The following is a 13,062-nucleotide window of genomic DNA, read 5'->3' on the forward strand; positions in this document are numbered from 1 at the left end:
TAATTTCTTATTAGTAGTAGATTTGATCAAAAATTATCATGTGTGATGTGGTTCCACATAAAGCATTTAGATAAAAACTACTAGTAATAAAAATATCTAGAAAAATAATATTAAATATCTTCTAACATTACAACACATCAACAATGATGTTTTTGTTTGTTTGTACAACAATGAGATGTGATATAATATAAAAATAGTGAGCAGAGAGCATCGTTATATATATTCCGAAAGAAGAAAGAAGAAGAATAAAAGAGAAGGCTTGATCGTCCGGTGAAAGAATCCAGCTTTCCCCCACTAACCACTTCTGCATCCTAACCGACAAAGCTTCTCCTTTTCGATTTTCACCGGGAAATCGGTTTCAGATGGATAGGCCTGAGGAAATCGAAGAATCCCCCGCCGGACCTTCTTCCGGATCCGCGAAATCGAAGCTCGCAAACAGAGCAGACCCTTTCCTTGTTGTTTGTAGATGCTTCAGCGTCGTTACCTCTCTCATCGCCATTCTCTGTGTTGTCGTTAATGTTCTCGCTGCCGTTCGCTCCTTCCGTGACAGCCACGATGTAATCTCTCGACATCTCTCTCGCTGCCAAGGCATTAGATTACTTGTAGATTTGATACCTTGTCTAAAGCTCTTATCTTTTCCTCCGAGCAGCTCTTCGATGGAATATTCCGGTGTTATGCTGTGGTGATTGCTTGTTTTGTTGTCCTCGTTGAAACAGAATGGGGTTTCATTCTCAAATTTTCCAAGGTTCATATCTTTTGTCACCTCTTTCCTTTTTTCCCCTAATATGAAATTGTTCCTAATTTTGCAAATCTTTTTACAAAGGTTCTTGAATTCTGGGCTGGTAGAGGAATGCTTCAGATTTTGTAAGTTACATATATACATCTTTGTAACCTCCTTTTTGTACCTCTTGTGTTAGAATGAAAATCGTGTGGTTCTTCTATAATGTGTTTATTTATTGAGTGCTGCTTCAGCTGATTTCGGTGTTACTGTGATGTCAAGAGTGAGACCATTTCTTGGTTTCTATAAGGTTTAAAGTTTATATATGTTTGCTTTGTTCATTTCAGTGTTGCTGTGATGACAAGAGCTTTCCCTGATTTTATGACTCAAAAGAAGGATCTCCTGCTTCTACAGAACATCGCTAGCTACTTGCTTCTTGCTTGTGGTGTTATCTATGTCATTTCAGTACGCTGTCACCATTCATCCTATTATATCACATCTCCTTATTCCTCTCTGCTCTTGCCTTATTGTTGAATCCTTTCGTATTAGTTTATGCCTTGTGATTGCATCTTGCTTATTAGAATGCATTTCACTTGAAAACGATTTCTGGATTGTGTATCTTATTGTTTCTTTTGAACTTAAGTGAAGATTGTAGCATTTTATATGAAGGGTACCTGCTCCTTTTATGTGATTTATGGGTTTTTCGTGTAAGAACCCATGTTGGCACTTTGGCCCCAACCCTTTAGGATCACTTGGATAACTCTTAACTCTAAACAATATGTGCTTGATGTGGTGGATAGCGAATCTCTAGGGTTATTTCCAACTTTAAAAATGAGCTTCTTGGGCAATCATTTTCTTTATCTGCCTATGTTTGATTTGGTTTGCAACAACTTCCCTTTTCTTGCCAATATCTGAGTTCCCGTTTATGTTTTCACTGTCAATCTTTGATCGTTGTGTGAACTTCAGGGAGTTCTCTGCATCGGCTTTCTGAAGCGTGCTCGACAGCAGAAGGAAGTTTCAAGGGAACAAGCCGTCAAGGATCTTGAGGCAAGAATTGATAGTCTATTTGCATCATTATCATCATCACTCAAATGGTTTCTAAATCATTGACCCTTGTTGCAGGAGATAGCCCGACGCAAGGAAGAGTTGGAACAATTGCTCCTGGAGCATCGGAGTAGAGACGACGACGTATGAACGTGATCACAAGTACAGCTTCAGTGAATGGACGCCATCTGTTTCTTTTTGTATTAAAGGATTGTGTGAGCTCTCTGTTTTCATCCTCCCACTTGGGTAATAACAGCAGATTCCTTTGTTTTTTGTGTGTTGAAAAACGAAGCTTTGATACTTGTCGTATAAGAGACAAGAGCACTATTGAATATAAATTTGACATATGATGTAAACTATTCATAATGGGGCTAAGAGATTAGAGAACTAGAAAAAATAAGAAACGCATTAGATTGGCGATAGTCATCTTTCATTAAAATATCAAGTTTTTGGCTTTTTGGCCATCACATTTGAACTTGTGATTAAGAAGTTTTCTTTGTCTTCTGAGCTTCTCTCATCATCAGACAACACAAGAAGAAGCTCATTATAACAAGAAGCAGCAGTTGAATCTCTACTCTTGTTCACTCCTTTTTCGATCGATACCGAATCAGACTTGATTTCTCTGCTTCTATGAATCCCTGCAGATTCTCCAGTAACTATAAGCTCATCGTCATCATCATCTTCTCCTTTCATCTCAACTTCATATGAATCTTGAGAATCAGAGACGTATTCTACTGAAACAGCTTCTTCATCATCACTGTCCTCAATATAAAGCAAGCATTCCTCATTTTGCAATGTCTCTATCTCGTGACCAGTAGATTCCTGTATGTCCATTGCCAAATCGTTTTTTTTCTCACCACTTTCTTGCACTTCTTCCTGGTTTGAGAAAGCGTATAGAATCGTTATCAACATAAGATACTTAGTTAGCAGTAGAATCTAAACTGAAGATATAGAAAAGGCAATTTTACCACAATAGGCGACATAAAGATCTTTCGGAGCTTAGATGACTGAGGGTCATAACCTCCTGCGTAAAAAGTTTCTTTGCTAAGAATCAGATCTGACGAGCAAGTCTTTGTTTGGGGAATGTCTGTAACGGTTGATGAGGAACAATCAAATGGTTTTCTCCAGTTACAGCTCTCAATCACATTCTCACTTTCACTTTCTTGATCATTCTTGTTGGAAACTCCACAATGAGGTGGTTCACTTTTGGAATTAGCTGGAAGAATACTTGGATCATGACCTTTGTGGAGATTGTAAAGCAATTCTAAGATGTATCTACGCTTAAGTGAAGCTTCTTTCGCAGGAAACCAATTCCTAGTTAGCTGAAATGAAGCAAAAAATAAGTTAAACCATCTCATTCAAATCACTGTTTCTCGGTGGAGTGCTTGCATATCATAAGAAAAATTAAGTTGTAAATAAGATTCTAAAAGTTTGTTTCAATTTTCTAAAATATAATTTGTGAAACAGGTAACATATTATTCTCAAATGCATGTTTCAATAGTCACTCTTTAAGTTTAAGGAAATAGTACACTAACAACTTCAGTATTGCATAGTAAATTCAGATGCAACTTCATCATATCCAAGAGGTGGAAACAAGACTACTTACAAAATTTGCCGATCTTGTGATGAGGGATGGATTGAATGTAGCAGGAGCTTGAGCCACAAAAAGATCCAAATAGTGGAGCAAAAAGAGGCCACAGTCAAATGAATTCTCTTGCTGCGGAAGCTGCATTAGTCAAAAGCAATAGCATCAGAAAAGCCACTGAAGAAATTCACAAAGTCCACCATGGTAATATCAGTCAGTTGACTCCACTAGAATAGCAACATGTTTTTCGAAGATAGCCTACCAACCAAAACTGACTTGATATGTTACACACAAACAAGTCTACCGAATTAAGCTTTATCTATCAAGCATACATGCAGGAGTACTACGTAAACGAAGATAATCTAGAACCAGAGGTTAACAAAATCATGAGAGAACTAAATTAGTTTTGACATGTGCCTTCTATCTGAGCTCAAGATAATTTCATCCTTGATAGGAAGCAATACCTCAAGTGAGATGGACAGCATATCTGGAGCTCTTGGGGAATCTATTGTTGTGTTTCCATGCCTCGCTTTCCACTCTTCACGTAGGTAACTGTGACCACATGATGACATTAAAATAGTTATGATATCATCCATGTAGTTGACTAGGCATGATAAGGAAAAGTGGGAAAACGGAATAATAAAAAGATGTAAATGGGTGAAAATTAACAGACTTCCCATAGAAAGAATCCATCATCGACTGTAAACCCAAACACCCCTTAGTCAGCTTTGATCTCAAACAAACAAATTAAATCCAGCCTCCTATGCATATTGTGCACCCAACACTGAATTAACTAGCAATAACTCTCGAGACAAAATTCAAAAGTATCACGACTTAAAATGGTCTCCCGAAACCCAACTGTCAAGAACGAGTAAATGCAATTGCAGTGAACTTTAATGAAACGTGATAGAGCATACCTCGGAAAAATGTTTATAAGACCACCTTTGTGGCTTCCTTTAATTGAGTCCAGATGCAAGATGCAGGGAACCCTTTGTGGGTTTTCGACTTCATCATCAGAAGAGTGAAAATTTATTTATAAGCTGTAAAACTAAGTCAACAAGCATAAGAAAATAACATAACAAGTTAATCTTACCATGAGAAGGAACCAATTCACCAGGATGACAGATAATAATCAGACTCCAGTGAAAACTGCAATCAAATGCAAGTATAAGTCATCTTATGAGCGGTAAGATAAAATAGTTATCTTTGTGAAATATGTTTTAACCTGCAGTTTATAGGAATAAATATATAATCTTTTTCAAAAAGATCCACATTCTTAGTCCACTTCTGCACACGTTGGTATGCTTCCCTTCCTCCACACGTGCTAGGTGTACCTTTGTCTAAGTTAGCCAGCTTACGGAAAAAGAAACAATTGAAAAAGTGGAATCTGCCCCGTTCCTTCGGTGGAATTCGATTCTTAAGGTACCTGCAAGTATCAGACCCAACTTCACAAGTTGCTTCGAACTAGGTTATGCACGGAAACGGTAAATATAAATGAAAGCAAATATACGAAAAGGTTTTTACATGCCTTGCTTTTGGCTTGTAGGCATCCTCTGCTATACAGATACAGTTTTTATTTCCTTCTAATGTTAAGTTTAATATTAAAGATAGTGACTTACTTGATATAAAAATCAATGATTGTATCGTTGATGAAACGCCTTGGCTTCAGAAGCTCAATGTCTTGCTTCCTAACTACTACAGCATCTGGCTCTCCTTGGGGGTAGACTAGATCTTCAAAGGAATCAGCGAGACTGAAGATCAGAGTACAAACAGCACATATCAAGAGGTAAGATAAACTCATAAAATAACATAAAAGAAGAGTACATCACCAAATTGTCAGATTTCCATTCACCAAAATTTATAACTATAAATCACATTATTCGAAGATATTATAGTTCATACTCACTTGGTGAGTGAAGTTCCCAAATCATGTCCACTAAAAACACTTTCCTCGCTTTCTCTGTCAACATTCAACAACGACAAATTAAAAGTTAGAAGTTAGAAGTTAGAACCCACCAGATAGTTTTCCTATCTTATGAACTTCTTTCTCCCCAAACCTTTTACAGGATTTAAAACATAAGTGGCCCTTGTCAAGGACAAAAGCTCTTTTCATAATTGTTGATTCGTACAGCTTCCAAGAAATGAGAAATATATTTAGGTAACAAAGAAACAGTTGATTGCAATAGAAATCTATTTTTATAAGATATATTTTGTTCACTGTCATCAATTCTTTGAACGATGTGGAAAACAAACACACACACACACACACATATATATATATTTCAAGACTTGAGCAAAAGACCAGTTGAGTCATATACCACCAACATAATAATGGAAGGAGAGGAAGTGGGAAGAACTGCAATGAATATACTAACACAATGGTGCCACTAAGTATTTCTAACTGACTTACGTTATGGTGTCAAACCAAATATTCTTGTATCTCGAGTCCAGCGATTTGATGGTTTCTACTTCTTTAGACCATTTAGGGTCATACACGGAAAATTTTAGGAGATCAATTCCTGTCAGCATGAGTACAGATGTTAGTTAGACTAGACTTGACGTTGTAAACATCAAAAACTACCAATAGAGAGATATGATGTGTATGCCCTTCTTATTCAGCTAACAATTTAAGGAACCCCCTCGCTTGAGCCACACAAACATAAACAAAAGTGTACTTTATGATAGACCTGAAATATCTTTTGCACTGTCAACTCCTTCAGGCTCCCTGGACTTCAGAAGGACGTTGACAAAGGCAGTCTCAACCTAAAAAATACACCTCAAGTATCAGAAAAAAAACCCATTGACCGACAAATGAAGATCTAACAGAACTCACCTCTAAACACCACTGAGACTCAATTTTGATGATATCTTCTATTGTCCACTGAGAACTAAAGGTCCCTTTAGTTGCATTAACTGATGAACTTTCAACGCTGATACAGTTGCGTGAAAATGTTAACTTCGAGTTTGTACAGTATATATCTCCATATACAATAACATCAGGGATAATAAGAACTTGTGCATTCTCGGGGTCCTGTATATGCAGGAAAAAAAACAGCGTAAGTTACTGTCTGCATATAAACCCACGTGCATAACTCTTGAGGCAAACAGCATAACGACAACTTTTCAGAGGAAGTAGAGCTTACGCTTTTCATCTTTTTTTTGTGATCCTTAACAATCTCAAATTAAAAGAACAGCATATAGTCGAAAAGACTTACAACTTCATGTGGATCAGGAGCAGGATTTGTGGCTTCTCCAGTTGAAGCTAAAATAATTCAGAAGTTTCTTTAGAGCAAGCAATTATGAGGCAAGAAACAGAAAAAATAACTCAAACTAAAGATAAAGAATACTAAATTGCTAAAAACCTTCATCATTTTCCGACAGAGATGATGAAGTTGATGAATCGACTCCAATGCTTCCATGGGAGCCTTTGGAGATTACGTCAATCAGGTCAATCTGCAATATATTGTACAACAAAAATTAGAAAATTTCTAGACATTCTTATTCCTTATAATAACTCCTTCATGACTGCATGAGAAAACTCACAGTGCCATCTCCGCTGAGTTCACACCTTGACGGTTCTTCTTTTGCTGGGACTGCATAAACCAAAATTAGTTTAGCCAAACTAGATGAAAAACAGAAAAAAAAAAGATCAAGGAAATGGAGATCGCTAAAATCGAACTTCAGCAGTAACTCATATAGCCACAATTCCCTTCTTTATAGACACTTTCTGAAAACATATTCAAAGGATTAAAATAGAAATTAAGTCATTGCTGATCTACCACACTAGCATCTGAAGATTTGAAACTCTACACTTTTTCCAAGAACAATTTCATCATATGTAGTTGAGAACTGTCCTCCAACATATAGTTTTCTTACTTTTACCTTCAGCATCAATAACGATGTGGTCCACTTCTTTACTCTCGCCTTGGGTTTTCTGCGCAACTGCAATAGAAAGGTATTACACAGAAATCAGATCTTCCTTCTCTTGTGATACCATGTAAAACTTGATGTTCTATCTCTAAGAAAACATCATAATCACTCCAGTATAGTTGAGATACATCACACACAAGTGAATAACTCTTGCATCAAAGAACAAACGCAAATTCAACAAAACAAGTTTCATGAGTAAAAGACCACCTTGATCATCCAAAGGACACAGCCAAAAACAAATCGATACAAAAATTCAACGGGAAATTCAGAGAAGAAACACTCACAACATCGAAGGAAGTCATACTTATCGATGGCGCATGAGGTTTTTTCAGTAACTGGGGAATCGAATTTGCGAAGGAGTTTCTTCGACACCTTTTCAATACGTTCTTCCTCGTCAGTGTAATCGAATACTGCAAGCGGCTTCCGCTTACTGCGAGATTGAACTGAGCGGAGACTCATCGGCGCCAGAATTATACTTAGTTACAGTTCCGACGGGTTCGAGAAGGTTCGAAGCGTATTCTGCACCAAAGAGATGGAATTTTGAATTTGGTTTCGATTCTGTCTGGTTAGGTTGACTTTTCGGAAATGACCACAAATTTTCAAAATTCAATTGTTTGTCTATCCGGTTCAACCGATCAGATCCGTTAAATCATTAATTGTTGGTCTATCCGGTTCGACTTTTTTGCAAACTGTTTCCCTATCCGGTTTGATTTCGCTGGGGGAAATTAGGGTTTTTTTTTTTTTTTGTTTTATTTGATGTTTTGGAGATTATTTTGTATTTCATATTTTATATAATTAGATTTGGTCTATCTTTTATAAATATTAAGATTTTGTAAATATTTTACCCTAGTAAATTAGTAATTGGTAATGTATGTGTAATAATTGTGCATTTTGTAAGCTTTAAATAATATTTAAAAGTTTGGTTATTGTCTTATATAGGTCAAATGTGTATTAGAGTTAGAGGGTTTTGATTGTTGAACTAACTTTAATAAAATTCCTTAAATTTTCAAAATAATCTAAAAAAAGACATTAAGTTGAACTAACAAAAGCTCAAGCCAACCATAAAGTACACCTAACAAAAACCATATAAGATATTGTATGCAAAGTCTTTGTAATCCATAAAGACTCTTGCCACTATATAAACTCAATCACATATCTTTGAATTTCTCATCAAAAACAAGCAATACAAGTGAAGCAATTAGAGAGGCTTAAACATAATTAGAGATTCATCAACACACCCAGATCAATGGCATCATACAAGCTCTTTCTCATTGCTTTCTTAGTGAGCCTCTCTTCCTCTATGATGATCAACACATGCTCAGCATCACGCCGCCTTCTCCAACAAATTCCAAATCTGCCAATCCCAACAATGGGACTACCTCCATTGCCATCAACGTTGCCACAACCATCTTTACCAACTCTTCCCACAATGCCCACTGCAATGTCTCCATTTCCATTGCCATCAGCTTTGCCACAACCAAATCTTCCAACAATTCCCACTGGAATGCCTCCAGTGCCAACTTTGCCTTCATTTCCGACAACAATTCCTTCCCTTCCGACTAATCTCCCGTCCATTCCTTCTCTTCCGACTAGTCTCCCATCCATTCCGTTCTTCTCTCCCCCGCCTTCTGCAGCTACATCGAGTCCTTGAATTATCACTTTCATGTAATTGGTGATGTATCATTTATTATAAGATTGTTGTAATGAATTGTTTCATTGTGGTGTGTTTTTGTTTGGTTAATTACGTATACCCCTGGTTGATGATTTGTACCTTTAATTTCCCTTTGATTATCAATATGTTGTATTTTACATTTGTTTGTGGTTTTTGAAAGTGCTTTCTTGGTTCTTTAATTACTCATAGTAATATAAAACAAAATTGGTGACGTTTGTGATATATGTATACGTATAAGCTAAGTTGGTATAAGTGCATGGTTTGCAGTAAAACAGTAATTTAAAATCTGTCAGTTTATATGAACATTTTCTGGCTGTCAATTAATCAAAATAAGTAATCTTGCTCTATATCTTTCTTTTAAAAATATTCATCTATTAATATTTTTTGGTCTAATATATCTACGAACTTTGTGAACAAATTTAGAAATGCTTTCTAATCTTGTAGAAAAGAAAACAAGAAGCATGTGTTGGTCGATGACTCGATGCTAAAACTGCCACAAATGTGGGGGCAGATTTGATAACGTTCATTTTTCAAACATGCAATGCATCAACATCTTTGGCAAATAAAGTCACCTTTATTTTTCCTCACGGGTTTCATTTCACCCATTTCATCTGATAAAAACGATTCTCTTTCATTTCTTCACATTCATTCACTCTCCCCATTCAAAACATGACTAAACGCAGCGTTTCAATGAGGCTAGTTACTTGCTTAGCCTCCCCTAAGTTCTCCTTGAACGTCTTGTGTCTTGTCGTCACAGTTTTTGTTCTTCTTCAAATCTGGTCATTTCACATTACCCAACAGCCCATTTTACTTCCTCCTTCACTATTCACATATCTGAAAGAACAACAACAAGAACCTGAACAAATAATATCTGAGAACGAGACGGCTTACTTGGTGGAGAAACTACGTGAGTCGGTAACATTCCTTCCTCTGAAAGACCTTCGTTTTTCAAACAAACCACTCGAAGGTCATACTTGGTTTATGAGCTCTCTCTACGATAACCAAACAAAAGGTGAAGTTCAATATCAAGAATTTCCTTCAGAATCTTCAAAAGGAAGGCTTTTGTGTTTGAAAGGGGTTGATGAGCATGATGGGTCATGGAACTACTATGCACTGGCTTGGCCTCAAGCTCTTCCGGTCAATGCCAGTCTCCAGGAGGGATTGACATTTGTTTCCTATAATCATTACAGTTACGGTAACATGTGGCATGGACTATCCGCCATGGTCCCGTTTGTTGCTTGGAGCTTAAGAAACCAATGCGAAAGTCCTCAAAGGTGGGTTTTATACCATTGGGGAGAACTCAGGTTCAAGATGGGGAACTGGTTGAGTGAGATAATAACAGCTACTTACGGTCAGAACACCAAATTTTTACGGTTTGTTGATGAGAACAAGCCCGTGTGCTTCCACAAGGCAGTCGTTATGAGACACAATGAAGGTGGTATGTCAAGGGAGAGAAGAATGGAAGCCTTTGATCTCATTAGATGCAAAGCGAGAAAATACTGTAACATAAGCTTGTCCCAGACATCAGAATCGCGAATAGGTATGACATTGCTAATGAGAACCGGACCAAGATCGTTCAAGAATGAGTCAGCCGTGATTGATGTCTTTAAGAGGGAGTGTAAAAGAGTTGAAGGGTGTGAATTGAAGGTTTCTTATTCAAATAATCTAACATTTTGTGAGCAAGTGGAGCTGATGAAAATGACTGATGTTTTAGTATCACCACATGGTGCACAGCTTACTAACTTGGTTCTAATGGATAGAAATAGTAGCGTGATGGAATTTCTCCCTAAAGGATGGCGTAAGCTTGCAGGAGTTGGTCAGCTTGTGTACCAATGGGGAGCTAGTTGGTCAGGAATGCGACACGAAGGCTCGTGGCATGATCCAGATGGGGAAATATGTCAGTTTCCCGATACTGATAGGCGATGTATGTCGGTCTATAAGAACGGTAGGATCGGATACAATGAGACTTATTTTGGCGAGTGGGCGAAAAGTGTTTTGGGTAAGTTAAGAGAAAAAAAGATGGAAAATGTTCTAGGACGCAACCACAGTTATGGTTCGCTAGATGGATGTTGGTGTTGATGGAAGTGTAGGCAACCAAAATAGCCAAATAATACTCTGTACTTTTTAATATAACGAAATAACAGAGTTTATAGCCAACCGATTTTCAATAAAGAAAAAGCTAGATGTAAAGTAAAAACTATGAAAAAAATAAAAAAATTCTCTTGAATCTTTAGATTTGTAATTCTAGATCCAAAAAATATTCGGCAGTACTAAAAGATCTAGCACGGAAATCGACAAACATGATCAATGACTCTTAACACATGAACTAAAACAAAGACTAGTGGCTTAAATTATATAAATAATTTGAGTAGACTATGGTATGCATCTAATCTAAGTCAGAGTAGCGAACTTATCTTTGAGATTAGCATAGAAAACTTCTTGTAGAATGTAATGCATGCAATAAAAAATTGTAAAACTAGGAGAGAAAAACGGAAAGCATGTGTTGGTTAATTCCAAATCTTCCATGACTATTAGCCGTTGACCATATATGTTCCTCACAAGTTTAATTCACATATTCCATCAAACTAAACTGATTCTGCTTCACTCTATTTGATTCATAATGACAACTAAAGCTAGTGCTTGGCGAAGGCTAGTTACTTGCTTATCCTCCCTTAAGTTCTACTTGAACGTCTTGTGCCTCGTTGTCACTGGTTTTGTTCTTCTCCAACTCTGTTCATTTCAAATTACTCAACGTTCTCTTTCACTCCCTCCGGCACTCTTGACGTATCTGAGACACCGACCTGAACAATTATCCGAGAACAAGACGGCTTCCTTGGTGGAGAAGCTACGTGAATCGGTGACATTCCTTCCACTCAAAGACTATCGTTTTTCGAACAAACCACTTGAAGGTCATACTTGGTTCATGAGCTCTCTCTATGATAACCAAACCAAAGGTGAGGCGCAGTATCAAGAATTTCCTTCAGATTCTTCGAAAGGAAGGCTTTTGTGCTTGAAAGGGGTTGATGAGCATGATGGGTCATGGAACTACTACGTCCTGGCTTGGCCTGAAGCTCTTCCAACCAATGCCATTCTTCAGGAGGGCTTGACGTTTGTTTCTTACAATCAATATGATTATGGTAACTTGTGGCATGGACTAACGGCAGCAGTCCCATTTGTTGCTTGGAGCTTAAGAAACCAATGCGAAAAGCCTCAAAAATGGGTTTTATACCACTGGGGAGAACTAAGGTTCGGGATGGGGCACTGGTTGAGCGAGATAATCACATCGATTTACGGTCAAGCACCAGACTTTTTACAGTTTGTTGATCAGGATAAGCCGGTCTGTTTCGAGAAGGCGGTTGTTATGAGACACAATGAAGGTGGAATGTCAAGGGAGAGAAGAATAGAGGTTTTTGATCTCATTAGATGCAAAGCGAGGAACTACTGTAATATCAGCTCATCGGAGACATCCAAACCGAGAATCGGTATGACATTGCTATTGAGAACTGGAGCCAGATCTTTCAGAAATGAGTCAGTGGTGATTGATGTATTTAAGAGAGAGTGTAAGAGAGTAGATGGGTGTGAACTTAATGTTTCATATTCGAATAATCTAACATTTTGTGAGCAAGTGGAGCTAATGAAGAAGACCGATGTGTTAGTATCACCACACGGTGCACAACTCACTAACTTGTTTCTAATGGATAAAAATAGTAGTGTAATGGAGTTTTTCCCCAAAGGATGGCTTAAGCTTGCAGGAGTTGGCCAGCTTGTATTCCAATGGGGAGCTAATTGGTCAGGGATGAGACATGAAGGCTCTTGGCATGACCCGGTGGGCGAAATATGTCAATTCCCCTATACGGATAGGCGATGTATGTCGATCTATAAGAACGCTAAGATCGGATACAATGAGACTTATTTTGGTGAGTGGGCAAGAAGAGTTTTGCGTAAGTTTAGCATAAGAGAGATGAAAGAGCTAGCAGAGTGCAACCACGGTAATAGTTCGTTAGATGTATGTAGTTGATATTCAATGTGAAGTCTACATTATATCCATCTGACAATTTGATGAGGCATGGTCAGTTCTAAATCTTATGGATATGTTTTGTTGATACAACAAAC

General features: G+C 37.5%; 5 protein-coding genes across 6 annotated transcripts; 3 read left to right on the forward strand and 2 right to left on the reverse strand.

Annotated features, from left to right (window-relative positions):
- The first annotated feature begins 211 nt into the window (after nucleotides 1-211).
- LOC9305274 lies at nucleotides 212-2,123 on the forward strand. The gene is made up of 6 exons (XM_021018679.1): nucleotides 212-557; nucleotides 650-745; nucleotides 824-864; nucleotides 1,066-1,183; nucleotides 1,685-1,765; nucleotides 1,841-2,123. Exons 1-6 carry the CDS (start codon nucleotides 363-365, stop codon nucleotides 1,910-1,912), a joined length of 603 nt encoding a protein of 200 aa, XP_020874338.1. The 5' UTR covers nucleotides 212-362; the 3' UTR covers nucleotides 1,913-2,123.
- Nucleotides 2,124-2,150: 27 nt separating this feature from the next.
- LOC9303240 (probable ubiquitin-like-specific protease 2A) lies at nucleotides 2,151-7,858 on the reverse strand. 2 transcript variants are annotated; one of them, XM_002869157.2, is made up of 17 exons: nucleotides 7,562-7,858; nucleotides 7,230-7,289; nucleotides 6,891-6,940; nucleotides 6,710-6,800; nucleotides 6,563-6,609; nucleotides 6,181-6,378; nucleotides 6,035-6,110; nucleotides 5,758-5,866; nucleotides 5,254-5,307; nucleotides 4,967-5,098; nucleotides 4,573-4,773; nucleotides 4,441-4,496; nucleotides 4,265-4,352; nucleotides 3,812-3,899; nucleotides 3,369-3,488; nucleotides 2,731-3,084; nucleotides 2,151-2,638 (listed from the first exon to the last, which is right to left on the reverse strand). In XM_002869157.2, the coding sequence occupies exons 1-17, from the start codon at nucleotides 7,734-7,736 to the stop codon at nucleotides 2,204-2,206; spliced, it is 2,334 nt and encodes a 777-aa protein (XP_002869203.1). In that variant the 5' UTR covers nucleotides 7,737-7,858; the 3' UTR covers nucleotides 2,151-2,203. The 2 variants fall into 2 exon arrangements, with proteins under 2 accessions (XP_002869203.1, XP_020874337.1); XM_021018678.1 differs by having other exon boundaries at nucleotides 2,171-2,638; nucleotides 7,224-7,289.
- A 508-nt stretch (nucleotides 7,859-8,366) lies between these two features.
- On the reverse strand, nucleotides 8,367-9,247 carry LOC9305275. Its single transcript, XM_002869158.2, has one exon. It carries the CDS (start codon nucleotides 8,940-8,942, stop codon nucleotides 8,496-8,498), a length of 447 nt encoding a protein of 148 aa, XP_002869204.2. The 5' UTR covers nucleotides 8,943-9,247; the 3' UTR covers nucleotides 8,367-8,495.
- A 272-nt stretch (nucleotides 9,248-9,519) lies between these two features.
- LOC9305276 lies at nucleotides 9,520-11,106 on the forward strand. The gene has a single exon (XM_021017149.1). It carries the CDS (start codon nucleotides 9,619-9,621, stop codon nucleotides 11,026-11,028), a length of 1,410 nt encoding a protein of 469 aa, XP_020872808.1. The 5' UTR covers nucleotides 9,520-9,618; the 3' UTR covers nucleotides 11,029-11,106.
- A 148-nt stretch (nucleotides 11,107-11,254) lies between these two features.
- On the forward strand, nucleotides 11,255-13,055 carry LOC9303241. Its single transcript, XM_002867123.2, has one exon. The coding sequence runs from the start codon at nucleotides 11,570-11,572 to the stop codon at nucleotides 12,965-12,967; it is 1,398 nt and encodes a 465-aa protein (XP_002867169.1). The 5' UTR covers nucleotides 11,255-11,569; the 3' UTR covers nucleotides 12,968-13,055.
- Nucleotides 13,056-13,062: the final 7 nt, after the last annotated feature.

Source organism: Arabidopsis lyrata, assembly GCF_000004255.2.
Source record: "Arabidopsis lyrata subsp. lyrata unplaced genomic scaffold ARALYscaffold_7, whole genome shotgun sequence".
Lineage (NCBI taxonomy): Eukaryota > Viridiplantae > Streptophyta > Magnoliopsida > Brassicales > Brassicaceae > Arabidopsis > Arabidopsis lyrata.